At 62.0% G+C, this 12,424-nt stretch overlaps 4 protein-coding genes across 9 annotated transcripts in view; 3 read left to right on the top strand and 1 right to left on the bottom strand.

Moving 5' to 3' along the window:
* SP2 (Sp2 transcription factor) overlaps positions 1–2,497 on the top strand; it is a 9,442-nt gene extending 6,945 nt beyond the window's left edge. For 2 of the 3 annotated variants that reach the window (XM_042811175.1, XM_042811174.1), the window contains 3 exons: positions 553–727; positions 825–1,018; positions 1,828–2,497. In XM_042811175.1, the coding sequence (XP_042667109.1) occupies positions 553–727; positions 825–1,018; positions 1,828–1,928 (470 nt within the window). In that variant the 3' untranslated portion in view covers positions 1,929–2,497. Of the gene's footprint in view, positions 1–98; positions 187–552; positions 728–824; positions 1,019–1,827 lie in introns of those variants that run through there. The other variant, XM_042811176.1, reaches the window with a different exon arrangement.
* Positions 2,498–3,338: 841 nt separating this feature from the next.
* PNPO (pyridoxamine 5'-phosphate oxidase) lies at positions 3,339–5,555 on the top strand. Of its 2 annotated transcripts, XM_042811167.1 has the most exons (7): positions 3,339–3,428; positions 3,503–3,627; positions 3,699–3,798; positions 3,901–3,954; positions 4,508–4,636; positions 4,720–4,790; positions 4,868–5,555. In XM_042811167.1, exons 1-7 carry the CDS (start codon positions 3,384–3,386, stop codon positions 5,031–5,033), a joined length of 690 nt encoding a protein of 229 aa, XP_042667101.1. In that variant the 5' UTR covers positions 3,339–3,383; the 3' UTR covers positions 5,034–5,555. The 2 variants fall into 2 exon arrangements, with proteins under 2 accessions (XP_042667101.1, XP_042667102.1); XM_042811168.1 differs by lacking the exon at positions 4,508–4,636.
* A 1,106-nt stretch (positions 5,556–6,661) lies between these two features.
* Positions 6,662–8,419, bottom strand: PRR15L (proline rich 15 like). The gene is made up of 2 exons (XM_042811173.1): positions 8,328–8,419; positions 6,662–7,746 (listed from the first exon to the last, which is right to left on the bottom strand). Exon 2 carries the CDS (start codon positions 7,731–7,733, stop codon positions 7,443–7,445), a length of 291 nt encoding a protein of 96 aa, XP_042667107.1. The 5' UTR covers positions 7,734–7,746; positions 8,328–8,419; the 3' UTR covers positions 6,662–7,442.
* Positions 8,420–9,184: 765 nt separating this feature from the next.
* Positions 9,185–12,059, top strand: CDK5RAP3 (CDK5 regulatory subunit associated protein 3). Of its 3 annotated transcripts, none has more exons than XM_042811169.1 (14): positions 9,185–9,225; positions 9,278–9,353; positions 9,440–9,571; positions 9,670–9,770; positions 9,838–9,886; positions 9,975–10,153; positions 10,300–10,436; positions 10,539–10,683; positions 10,777–10,899; positions 10,994–11,066; positions 11,154–11,242; positions 11,339–11,544; positions 11,640–11,811; positions 11,889–12,059. In XM_042811169.1, exons 1-14 carry the CDS (start codon positions 9,220–9,222, stop codon positions 11,952–11,954), a joined length of 1,554 nt encoding a protein of 517 aa, XP_042667103.1. In that variant the 5' UTR covers positions 9,185–9,219; the 3' UTR covers positions 11,955–12,059. The 3 variants fall into 3 exon arrangements, with proteins under 3 accessions (XP_042667103.1, XP_042667104.1, XP_042667106.1); XM_042811170.1 differs by having other exon boundaries at positions 9,188–9,225; positions 9,296–9,353; XM_042811172.1 differs by lacking the exons at positions 9,185–9,225; positions 9,278–9,353; positions 9,440–9,571 and having other exon boundaries at positions 9,679–9,770; positions 10,544–10,683.
* The last annotated feature ends 365 nt before the right edge of the window (positions 12,060–12,424 follow it).

Genomic DNA, 12,424 nt, shown 5'->3' with positions numbered 1-12,424 from the left:
TCCTTCTCCTTCTCCTTCTCCTTCTCCTTCTCCTTCTCCTTCTCCTTGCCTGCTGCCCCCAGAGCTTGCTGACGCTGACCCCGTCTTCTTCTTTCCAGCCCCCATCACGGCTGCCCGGGTGCTGTGCAGGGCCCAGGCTGCCACCTCCGTGAGTGCCCGAGCGTGGAGCGGCCCTTAGGGTCCGGGGTAAGTCCCATTTTTTTTTGGTCAATATATTGCACGTTTTTTCAAAGTTTCTTTTTTGTTTCCTCTTTGGTCATTTCCCCACCCCGAAGGGTCAAACCAAAAACTTTGAAAAACCGCACAGTATATTCAGAAAAAAAAAAGGGACTTACCAGCCCCACTTGGGGCCAGCATGTAGCAGCGGGGCTGTGGCAATGCTGCATGTGGGGCTGGGGTGCCCAGCTGGGGTCCGTCCCGTTCCACACGCGTGGTCTTTCCCCCGGCCAGCCGCTTCCACAGGGCTTCAGTGCACGCAGCATGGAGACACTGGCAGCCCCTCGGGCACGGGGGCTCGCAGGGCAGAACCTGACTCCCCGTTTCCCTCCCCAGGCCAACAGCAGCTGACTGTGCAGAACGTCTCTGGCAACAATCTGACCATCAGCGGCCTGAGCCCGACCCAGATCCAGCTCCAGATGGAGCAAGCACTGGCCGGGGAGATGCAGCCGGGAGAAAAACGACGGCGGATGGCCTGCACCTGCCCCAACTGCAAGGATGGGGAGAAGAGGTGAGCGGTGCGCAGAGGGGAGGGGGCTCAGCTCATGGGGGGGGGGGGTCTGCACCCATTGCAGGGCTGACGCCTGCCCCGCTGCATTCCTCACCAGGCCTGGGGACCAAGGGAAGAAGAAGCACATCTGCCACATCCCCGAATGCGGGCGGACCTTCCGCAAGACCTCGCTGCTGCGTGCTCACGTGCGCCTGCACACGGGCGAACGTCCTTTTGTCTGCAACTGGGTGTTCTGTGGGAAGCGCTTCACACGCAGCGACGAGCTGCAGCGGCACGCGCGCACGCACACAGGTCTGTGGCCCTGCATGCACCCCTCTCGCTCCCAGGGCGGCCCTCTGAATCGTAGCCCACGCTCTGTGAGGGCTGGGGTGATCTCAGGCTGCCTCGGATTGTCTTTAGGATGTGGTAGAGATACTGGGAAGGGATTGGAAGGAGAGCTGTTGGAGAGGGTCCGGAGGAGGGCCGCAAAGATGATCGGGGGGGTGGAGAGCCTCCCCTGCAGAGACAGGCTGAGAGAACTGGGCTTGTTCAGCCTGGAGAAGAGCAGGCTGCAGGGTGACCTCATTGCAGCCTTTCAGTACCTAAAGGGAACCTATAAACGGGAGGGGAGTCGACTCTTGGAAAGGGGAGATAACAGCAGGATGAGGGGAAATGGCTTGAAGTTGAGGGAGGGCAGATTGAGGTTGGATGTCAGGAGGAAGTTCTTTATTGAGGTGCTGGAACAGCTGCCCAGAGAGGCTGTGATGCCCCGTCCATCCCTGGAGGTGTTCAAGGTTGGATGGGGCCCTGGACAACCTGGTCTGGTATTAAATGGGGAGGTTGGTGGCCCTGCGTGTGGCAGGGAGGTTGGAGATCCATGATCCTTGAGGTCCCTTCCAACCCAAGCCACTCTGTGATTCTGTGAACACTGAGGGGCGTTTCGCTGCCTTTGGGCTGTCGAGGTGACCATGGGGCTGCAAATGGGATCTGCCACGGGCATCACCACCTCCATGGGAGGTCCCTGTGGCCGTGACTGGGAGCTGTGGGGACGCAGCAGGGCTGTGGGTGGTGACAACGTCCCCGAGGTCCCCCAGCCCTGACGGCCTCTGCTCTCCCCGCAGGCGACAAGCGATTCGAGTGCGCGCAGTGCCAGAAGCGCTTCATGCGGAGCGACCACCTGACGAAGCACTATAAAACCCACCTGATCACCAAGAACTTGTAGGGCTGGGAGCCACGTCTTGAACAAACAAAACCCCCCCTCTTCCCCCCCATCCTTTGAGGGGCCGCGGTGAGGATCCGCCAGGCGCCGACCTGTCGCCCCACCGCCCTCACAGCACTCCAGTCTCCCCGGCCGCCCTTTGAGGGCAGCCGTGTCCCCTCCAGCACAGCTCTCAGGGGACGTCCTCTGCCACCGTGTGGGCCTCACGCAGAAGCAGCCCTCGCAGAGGGGCCGATCCCCCTCGTGGAGCCGTGGGGCAAAGCACCCGGCATGGCCCCGGCACAGCGGGGCGCGCAGGGCTCGGCACACCAGGGGCTGCACCACCCTCCGATGCGGGAGGGCCGAGAACGCCTCCACAGCACATTCCTACTTTATATTTAAAATCTATAAATAGTTATAAATATCTATATAAACCCCTTTGGAAGGTCCCTTTTTTTCTATGGAGATCGTTGCCTTACGCTCCCTGTTCCCGATTACCAACACTGTGTATGGTGAGTGCTTTTTTTTCCCATCTTTATTTAATTGCTCCCTCCTCAGACCTGCCCTCCCCCACTCCCTTTTCTTTTTCCCCTTTTTTCCCCCTTTTCTCCCCCTTTTCCCCCTTTCCCCCCTCTTTTTCTCCGCTTCGCTCCTTCCCCCCCCTCTCCTGCGTTTCTTTTCCAGCAATGAAGGTTCCTTTCACTCTGATTTCTTCTCACTCCTTTCTGTTTCCAAGTGACGTGGCGTTTCCCTTTCAATCTTGGGACTTTAATCTCCTTTATGTGCTTCCCCCCCCAACCCCGACTGTGTATAGTGTACATTGTATCATAGATTATATTGCTTTTGTGTTTACTGCGTTTAAAAGAAAAGAAAACAAAACAAAACATATGGCTTGTTATTTTTGAGCTTTTAAATTAAAACAGATCCACTTTATTTTTTAGTTGTAACTGCCCACGGTTGTTTTCTGCATTGTGACAGATCTGTTCTAATTACCTGTAACCGGTTGGCCGGTGTGGAGGCAGCCGGGAGCTTTTCTTGCTCAATAAATTTGGTCGCCAGAGGCAAACCCCGCTCCGCCCAGCTCCTTTCCCCGCCTCCATCGTCCCCCCGCTGCCCCCAGCCCCGCTCCCTGTGCCCCCGTCCTCCCACCGCATGGGGGCGCTGTGCGCTGCCTGCCCCCGAGCAAGGGTGCGGCCGGTAGGCGGTGCCTCCCTCAGCGCGGCGTCCTATTGGCTCCCAGATGGGCGTGAGGCCGGTGGGCGGTGCCCTCGCGGCGCGCCTTCCTATTGGCTCAACACCTGCGAAAGGGCGGTGAGGCCGGTGGGCGGGGTCGGCCGCAACGCCGCTTCCTATTGGCTCCCTGATGGGCGGTGCCGCCCCGCAGCGCGGCGCTCTATTGGCTGATCTGCGGGGGGCGGGGATATAGCGGAGCGCGGGGTTCGGCGGTGCGCCGTTCGGTGCCGCTTCGCTGCCGTCGCCATGGACCTGGGGCCGCTGAGGATGGGCTACCGCGGGGACGAGGAGGTGCGGGGCGGCCGGGGGCGGCGGGGCCTCGGCACGGGGGTCCCCCGACCCTCACATCGTCCCGGTGCCCGCAGGCCTTCGAGGAGCGGCACCTGGCCTCCCGGCACCCTATCGAGCAGTTCGCGGCTTGGTTCACGGAGGCGGCGCGGTGCCCGGCTGTGGGCGAGGCCAACGCCATGTGCCTGGCCACGTGCGGCAGGTGAGTGCCGGGGCTGGGGGCTTGGGGGGCCGTGCCGCCAGGCCTTGACCGCCCCCTGCCCGTTATCGCAGGGACGGGAGGCCCTCGGCCCGTATGGTGCTGCTGAAGGGTTTCGGGCGCGACGGGTTCCGCTTCTTCACCAACTACGAGAGCCGCAAGGGGAGGGAGCTGGTGAGCGCCGGGCTGCGGGGCTGCGAGCGGGGATCCCGCGGAGCTGTTCGGAGCTGCGTGGCCGCTGACGGCTCTCTCCTGTTCTCCCTTTCCACGTTTCAGGATGCCAACCCCTTCGCTTCTGTTGTCTTCTATTGGGAGCCCCTCCACCGGCAGGTGTGTGCGTGGTGTGGGGTGAGGTCGCGTCTCACCCTTCTCCCCCCCGCTTCGGGGCTCTGTGGGATTTTGGGATTCGTGCTTTCAGGTTCGGGCTCTCCAGGTGGGATTTGGCTGCTTGTTCTTCCTTCCTGCTGCGAGGGGCAGGGCCTGTGCAAGGGGAGCTGTAAGGAGGGAGGGAACAGATGCTGTAGCAGGGTGTGCTGGGATAGGACAGGGGGAAACAGTTTCAAACTGAAAGTGGAGATACAGACTGAACATAAGGAAAAGGTTTTTTGCAGCGAGGGTGGTGAGGTACAGGTTGCCTGGAGAGGATGCTCCATCCTTGGGGAGCTTCAAGGTCAGACTGGGTGAGGCTCTGAGCCTGAGCTGTAGGTGTCCCTGTTCATTACAGCATTGGATTAGATGACCTTTAAAGGTCCTTTCTAACTCAACAACTCCATGAGTCTGAACAACACAGAGCCCAGACCAGGTATGGGATGAGGAGGTCAAGGGCTTTGGGGGCTGTTGGGCCCCCAGGCAACCAGTGCTCGCCTATCCCTGCCTTGCCCAGGTACGGATTGAGGGCTCAGTGAAGCGGCTGTCGGAGGAGGAATCGGAGCAGTACTTCCACTCCCGCCCTAAGGACAGCCAGATTGGGGCAGTCGTCAGCCAACAGAGCACCGTCATCCCAGACAGGGAGGTGAGCAGGGAGGTGGGACCAGCAGGGCTCCCCCCAGCCGCCACAATCCTGCCCTGATTTCAACACCTTCCCTTTCCCTGCAGTATTTGAGGAAGAAGAACGCAGAGCTGGAGGAGCAATACCGGGACACAGCAGTGCCAAAGCCAGCTTACTGGTGAGCCACGCAGGTAGGGAACCATGGTTCCATCACACCCCGCAGTGCCCCTCACCACCTGCATTTCTCTCCCCCAGGGGAGGCTACATCCTGCAGCCAGAGGTGATGGAGTTCTGGCAGGGCCAAACCAACCGCCTGCACGACCGCATCGTCTTTCGGCGCCTGCAGGACAGCGCAGCCCCCCTGGGACAAATGACCCATCGGGGTGAGGATGGCTGGGTGTTCGAGCGCCTTTCCCCATGAAGCTGCACGTTCCTGGATGCTCTCGCCTGTGCCAAATCCTCCCCCACGTGTCCCCTGCTGTGTCCTGAGGAGCTGCGGCCTCGCTCTGCCCTTCCCTGGTGGTGCTGGGGGGGCTCAGTTCAGCCCCAGAGAACCCAGATCCCTTTGTGCTCACAGCAGGCAGAGGCGGGTCGGTCCCACAGACCCCTGCTTCCCACTGTCAGCGTGTGAGTAGCAATTGCCCTTGGGACTGGTGGTGTTAATTAATCACGTGAATGATGGTGGAAAGGAACTGGTGAATCCCCTGCCCTCATCCTGCCCTGCTGTTGGGACCAATCATGCTTTGTGTTTTAGCTAGAATCACGCCTTTTTGCTCAGTCGGTGCAATAACTTCTTTAATTGTGGCTCTGGTGTTGCTGTGAGTGTTCCTGGCTGGCTGTGTGTCCCATCTCTGTGGGGCTGTAGGACCCCAATCCTCACCCCATTTTACCGGCGCCGCTCCCTGCCTGTATGTGGAAACAAATAAAGTTCGATCAGAGCGGAGCAGTGCAGTGTTTGGGTTAATGTTTACCCAGCAGAGCTGGGCTTGGCTGCTCTTCCCAGCAGATGGTGCTGCCGGCTCAGCCTCTGCTTCTTCTGCTCTTGGGCGGTTTCCCAGTGAAACCAGGCGCTGATAACCTTCCCCCTTTCCCAGCTCCGTGCACTTGTGCGCTCAGCCTCTGGCTCTGGGGGCAGCAGGGGGGTCAGGAGGGTCCTCACACGGCTCAGGTCCACCCACATCCTCGTGCTGTGGTGCAGGAGCTGGGAATCCCCTGGGACTGAGCACAGCCTGCGATGGGAGGTGGCAGCAAGGAGCTGCTGGGCCGAGCCAGGCGGCTGCGTCACACCTCTGCAGGGTGCTCCCCTGCCCCGGCAGCTCCGTCTGCCCCTCTGCCCCCGTCGCACTGAGTCACGCAGTCACCTTGGTCCTTTCCTGTGCTCATCCCTGGCTGAGTGCCACCGTGGTGCTCAGCAGCGTAGGGTGGGGTGGTCGCTGTGTGTCCCACCGTGGGACTGGGGGCTCTGCTGGTGCCCGTTCTGCTCTGGGGTGACCCTGGGTGACAAGCAGAGCTGCTTCTACCCCCCACTCTAGACGTCCCCGTGGTGCTGGAGCCCAGACACGGCTGTGATGGGTGTCACCCCGCTGCCCCCCTTCCTCCTTTCCCTTCTGGGCAGGAACCTTGCAGCACTGCCAGCATGGGACAAAGAGCACCTTGTGAACCCACGTCTTCAGTGTGCAAACAGCCAGGGCGGGGGCTGCTGAGCAGCATTGGCAAAGGCTTTGTGCCACAGAAACGGGGTTTGGGTCCCGGCGCTTTGGCACAGTTCAGCTTTTACAGTTGTTACAGAGCCGTTGCTTTTCCTGGTGAGTTCAGGTACGCTCTGTGGGCAGGGCAGCCATCCTGGCACCAAAGGGCAGCTCCAGCACGGCGTGGTGCCAGGCTGTGGGTGCTCCTGTTGTGCTGCAGTGGGGCTGGGGGTTCCCTGCGTGCCGTAGGCCCCACTCACAGCACAGCCAGAGCTGCACCGGGAGCTCAGAACGGAGCCCTGGAGCTGCCCCAGACCCTGCAGCTCCCTGGGATTGCCACACACACAGCCACCACGCTCCCTTTGTTCCCAGACCTGCTTTATTCGCAAAGAACAGTTGGAAGACCTCACGAAAGACTCAGCTTCCATAATAAAAAAATAAGAACAGCAAAAAGAGAAGAGGCTGTGAGCTCGGCTCCCTCGCCACGGACTGTGAGCAGCTCTCCCCTTCCGGGAGCAAAGAGCAATTCCCGGTCCTGGGCAGCAACGCAGCTCCTGCTGGGAAACCTGGAGCCCTCCCAGGTCCCAATGGTCTCCTCAGCAGCGGCCCATCCTTTGGCCAGGGTTGGCTGCATCCAGCAGTGCAAAGATCAGCACAGAGGGCCGCGCAGCTCCTCGCTATTTGGGGATGAGCAGGGCTTCGTCCTGGCCTCACCTCTGTGTTTGCTCAGGGCAGCACGCAGACAAGGGGCTCCAGTGGTCCTGCAGCCAAACTGAGCCCCGAGTGCTTTGTCCTGGGCTGCCCTGTGCCAGCAGGACTCAGCCCAGTGCTGCTCATGGGTGCCCCACAGCACAGCGAGGGGCTGCACGGCGTTGGGGCTGAGCCCTGCAGCGCTCCCTGCCCCATCCATCCCCTCTTTGTCACCCAGTGAGCCAGCAGCCAGAGCCCACCGGGGCTGCATTTAAATAGGATTCTCGCTTTTTTTTCCTTAAATAAAGTCCTATCTGAGTCCGTTTTCTTAACAAAGTGCCATTCGGGGGGGGTGCAGCGCTGAGCCCCCCAGCTCTGTCAAGGGATCCCAATGGGGCAGCACTGGGGGTCCATGGGGGAGCAGGATGGACCCGAACTGCCCCCTCCCAGCCTCATTTCTCCTCTCGCTCGCTGTCTGCGCAGAGCCCGGGGTTCTCAGCCAGCGTGGGCCTGACTTTCTTCTTCTCCTTGAAGCGGCCGGAGTTGGACACCTTGACGTGTTTCCCTTTGGTGCTTTTATCCACGATCTTCTCCAGGCGGGCGGCGAAGTCGGGCGTCCCTTCCTCAGCTGAACCCTCGGGGCCGTCGCCGGCGTGGATGTCGGGGCTGTCATACAGCACCTTGGGCATGGATTTACGCTTCCTCAGGAAGGTCAGCTTCCACCAGCTGTGGCTCTCAGCCATGACTGCGGGGCACCTGGGTGGGAGGCGGCAGCGTTACGGGGCCAGGAAGGGGAATGGGGAAGTGGCACGGGGCAGCGTGACGGCACAGCTCAACCAGCCGCATGGTTTCCCTCTTTGCTGTGGCTGAGGTGAGCACAGCAGGAAGGGGATTCCCAGCCCTCCAGGCCCCATCCTGGTGCGGGGACAGCGGCCCTGTGCCCACGCAGTGCCTCCAACTGACCCTACAGAATCACAGAATGGCCAGGGTTGGAAGGGACCTCAAAGATCATGAATTTCCAACCCCCCCCGCCACATGCAGGGCCACCAACCTCCGCATTTAATACCAGACCGGGCTGCCCCATCCAACATGGCCTTGAACATTTTCAGATCCTACAGATCAGACCCCATCCCACATCCCAGCTCTGGCACCCGAAACAGCATTGTGCCTCCACTGCTGCCTTTGGAGTACCAGGCCAGGGGGGAAAGGCCACCACGTCTCACAGACAATGAAGACGTGGCCGTGAGAAGCTCCCAGGACAATTTGCTGTCACCTGGATACGGCCACCTCGGGGCCTCAGCCATCCCGCTCCCACCGACAGCACCGTGATGCCCTACCTGAGCCTCCTGCCCCGCTCAGCGGCCTGGGGACAACGTGGGGCCCCACACCTGCTGCCGCCCCGCTGCTCTGAGTCAAGGTGAACCCGAGAGCAAACCACTCCTGCTTGAGCAAACAGCGGGGCCGGGCCAACGCTGTGCTGAATATTCATGACGGGGAAGTGGTGGCTGAGCCATGGGGGTGGCACTGGGAAGGACCCCCCCCGCCCCGTCCCTGTTGTCACATTGGATTTGGGAGTGCAACCGGATTGGAAGGAAGCATGGAACCCTCCCAGTGCCCAGCACAGAGCAGGGTGACATGCTGTCATCTCTATGGTGTGGGGGCGCGGGCTATGGGGACACGACAGGGCCAGCACTCATGGGGCTGTGGGATATGAGGACGCAGCTGATGGGGACATCGCACGGACGTGGCTCATAGGGACATTGCAGGGTCACCACTCATGAGAACGTGGCCCGTGGGGACACACGTGGCTGGTGGGGACACTACGGGGACGCGGCCCGTGGAGGAGCGGCTCATGGGGACACAGCTTGTGGGGACGCGGCCATCGCGGTCACCGCTCGTGTGGACACCGCAGGACACGGCGCAGCCCCGCATCGCCCCGCGCATGCGCACGCCTCTCCTCCCTCGGCCATCAGCCGCGCCCCGCCCTCCCGACAGCTCCCTGCTCCCATTGGTCGAGCGCCGCCACCTCTTCGCCAATCGGAGGAGCGGCGCGTGGCACTGTCCATCAGCCGCGTCCTCCGGATTGGAAGCGGGGCGGGACCCAAAGAGCATTGAGTTTCTGGATTGGATGCGCCGTATGGTGCGCGGCGAGGATTGGCTGAGGTGGAGGGGCGGGGCCCGGCGGGGGAAAGCGGAAACGGCGGCGGCGAGCGGCGCGCAGCGGGTGGGATGCAGGTGGGCAGCGGGACCGGAGTTCAGGGGTCAGAGGTCAGGAGTCAGAGGTCAGGTTTGTTCCCTCCCGCAGGCCTCTCCGCGGGACTACCAGGATGTGCCCATCGACATCCAGACCGGCAAGCTGCTGGGTACGGCGGGCTGCGGGCAGTGCGGCCTCCTCAGCTCCCCGTGCTCCGCAGCTCGGGCCGCTCACCGCCCCCCCTTCCCCCCACAGACTGGTTGGTGGACCGGCGGCACTGCGGCCTGCGCTGGCAGGCCCAGGTGAGCGCCGTGCGACAGAAGATCGAGGCTGCACTGCAGGACATGCCCGAGCACGAGGAGATCGCACAGCTGCTGGCGGGTGCCGGTGAGAGAAACCTGAACGACCCTTCACCCCGCTCCCCAACCCTCCCCGGGCATCAGCCCCGTGACAGCGTTGTCCCCCCCTCTCTCCTCTCTGCACAGCCATTCACTACTCGCACTGCCTCCGCATCGTGGACATCCTCAGGGGCACTGAGGCCTCCTCCAAGAACCTCTTTGGGCGATATTCATCCCAGCGCATGAAGGTGAGCGGGAATGGGGACGGGTGCCCCGCTCCTGTGCCCTCCTCACCCTCTGCTTCCCCCTCCCCAGGACTGGCAGGAGATCGTGGCCCTCTATGAGAAGGACAACACCTACCTGGGTACGGCTGCGAGGTGCCCAGGGAGGGGGTAGGACGCAGCGCGCCATAGGGGACCATCGCAGCTCCTCATGGTTCTCCCACCCCACAGCTGAGCTCGCTGCCCTCCTGGTGCGTAATGTCACTTATGAGGTCCCTGCACTGCGCAAGCAGATCGCCCGCTGCCAGCAGGCCCAGCAGGACCTGGCCCGCCGTGAGGAGGAGTGCCAGCTGGCAGCTGCTGAGCTGCGGGAGCGCTTCTACGCCTCCTGCAAGCAGTACGGCATCACTGTGAGTCCCCTGGTGCTGTTATGGGACCCCGTGTCCTTTTGTATGGGGAGAGTCACCCCACAGCCCCCTGACCAGCTCTGTAAGCAGTCCGGAAGAAATTCGGCTGTGTGCCTCCCTGCCCCAATGTGTCCCTGCTCCATCCGCAGGGGAGCAATGTGCGCCAGGAGCTGCTGGCCTTGGTGCAGGACCTGCCCTCGCTGCTCTCTGAGGTTGGAGCAGGAGTTGGTGCGCTTTCTGAGGCCATCGAGCTGTACCAGGCCTGCGTGGAGTTTGTTTGCCAGAGGTGGGTGTGGGGGCACCGCTGTCCCTGGGGGTCTCTCAGCAGCACCCCGGTAGGGAGGGGGAATCGCTGCCTCTCCATGTGCTGCTGATGTCCCTATGGCAGCTCAGAAGGGCCTGTGGTGCCCATGCTGCGGTACGTGGGGAGCAAAGGCAACACAACCGTGTATGAGTGGAGGACGGGGCTTGAGCCAGCGAGGGTGGAGAAGCCAGAGATGCAGGTGGTGCCGAAGCAGCCAAAGGAGGACACGGTATGGTGCTGCAGTGCCCGGGGCTGTTTGCTGCAGCTGGAAAGGAGCCTGTGTCCTTCGGGTTTCAGAGCCCCGTTGCCCTTTTTGCTGCAGATTGACTGGGGAGACTTCACGCTGGAGCCGATCGGTGGGGGTGACACTGACAACACTGCTGCAGGTGGGGAAGCCCAGGATAATGAGATCGACTGGGGCATCGTGGTAGAGCCAAGCCCTCAGGTGAGTGCTGGCTGCTTGCTCCTGGGGCCTGGCCCCACGCCTGGAGGTGTTGCAGGTGCCCTGCAGTCACCAGCCATTCTCTCTTTCATTGCAGGACAACGGCATTGACTGGGGCGATGCTGAAAGCAATGAGGCACAGATTACGGTGTTGGAGGATGGCTCTGAGGGTGAGCATGGTCACAAAGGGGACGGCTGGGTTCCAGTGTGTGGAGGCCGCAGAGTTCCCTTCCCTGCTGACCCCTTTCATCCCCCAGAACTCGAGGCAGTTGCCCGTGGCTCCGATGCCCTGACGCTGCTGGAGAATGCTGCGACACGGAACCAATTCATTGATGAGCTCATGGAGGTGAGCAGCAGCAGCGCTGGGGCGGCTCAAGCACAGGTTGGGCTTCTGGCTGCCCCCTTTCCCCTTCCCCCCCCCACAGCGTCCTTTTCCCCACAGCTGGAGCTGTTCCTGGCTCAGCGCCTGGTGGAGATGGAGGAGGAGGCCGATGTCCTGGCTGCCAGCCAGTTCCAGCTGGCCCCCGCTGTCCTGCAGGGCCAAACCAGCACCCGTGTGGGCACACTGCTGGCCAGCACCAGGGCGCTGCTGGATCAGCTGAGCACCCGCCGCATGCAGCATCTCTTCATCATCCTCGCCTCCCCCAGGTCGCCTCACTGGGAAAATGTGGGGAACTGGAGGGCTGGGGAGGGGAGATTGGGAGGATCCTGGAGGTGAAGCAGGAGCTGCTCTCCCTGTACAGGTACGTGGACCGTGTGAGCGAGATGCTGCAGCAGAAACTGAACCAAGCAGAGCTGCTGCTGGCCAAGCGGGAGGCATTGAGCCGGAAGCGGCAGGAGGCTCTGACAGAGCAGGGTGTGCTGGAGCCCAAGCTGGACCGCCTGCAGGAGCGAACCCGGGAGCTGCAGCAGCTGGTGAGGGTCCAAGCAGGGCTGCCCCTGGCCTCTCCCCTGCTGGACGCCCTCCCCTCACCTTGGGCTTTCTCTTGCAGATCGAAGCTGACATCTCCAAGCGCTATGGCGGGCGCCCGGTGCACCTGATGGGGGTCTCGCTGTGAGCTGGAACCTCCAGTGAGGTCCTGCTGCCCCCTAAACCCCCACCATGGTAGCGTGGCTTCAGCCTGGGGTTTGGCACTGCTGAATAAAGCTGCAGCTGTTCCCCATGCATCTCTTGTGCTCCGTCCACACAGGGGCTCAGCGCTGGGAGGAGAGGAACCCCCAGCCCAGAGATGAACCCCCCCCCCCCCCCCGAAGCTGTGCAGCCCTCCCCAGAGCTGGGAGGTGGGGGCGAGGGTGGGCAATTCGATTTTAATTTCATAGCAGAGCGGTTGATTCATGGCTCGTTGTCGCCAGCGGTGACTCCGGTAATGACTTTCCATCACGATGAAAAGTGGAGTGACATCGCTCATTATTCCTCCCTCTCGTTATGGCAGGGTGGGGCGGGGGGGCCACGCACCCCTATGGACAGTGAGCGATGGTCCCCATTAATCACCACCACGACCCTCTGCCCCCAACGCCCCCCCCCCCC

The sequence above is a fragment of the Centrocercus urophasianus genome, unplaced genomic scaffold, assembly GCF_019232065.1.
Source record: "Centrocercus urophasianus isolate 14NV4802_14NV808 unplaced genomic scaffold, USGS_Curo_1.0 seq_1214, whole genome shotgun sequence".
Lineage (NCBI taxonomy): Eukaryota > Metazoa > Chordata > Aves > Galliformes > Phasianidae > Centrocercus > Centrocercus urophasianus.
This window is presented reverse-complemented; position numbering and strand designations above follow the sequence as displayed.

Excerpts from the sequence above, each read along its gene's own strand:
- PNPO (XM_042811167.1), top strand. The coding sequence starts at position 3,384 with ATGGACCTGGGGCCGCTGAGGATGGGCTACCGCGGGGACGAGGAG. Across the intron at positions 3,429-3,502 it reads GCTACCGCGGGGACGAGGAG|GCCTTCGAGGAGCGGCACCT; the intron begins GTGCGGGGCGGC and ends CGGTGCCCGCAG. Across the intron at positions 3,955-4,507 it reads GGGAGCCCCTCCACCGGCAG|GTACGGATTGAGGGCTCAGT; the intron begins GTGTGTGCGTGG and ends TGCCTTGCCCAG.
- PRR15L (XM_042811173.1), bottom strand. The coding sequence starts at position 7,733 with ATGGCTGAGAGCCACAGCTGGTGGAAGCTGACCTTCCTGAGGAAGCGT.
- CDK5RAP3 (XM_042811169.1), top strand. Across the intron at positions 9,354-9,439 it reads CCAGACCGGCAAGCTGCTGG|ACTGGTTGGTGGACCGGCGG; the intron begins GTACGGCGGGCT and ends TTCCCCCCACAG. Across the intron at positions 11,545-11,639 it reads ATCATCCTCGCCTCCCCCAG|GTACGTGGACCGTGTGAGCG; the intron begins GTCGCCTCACTG and ends CTCCCTGTACAG.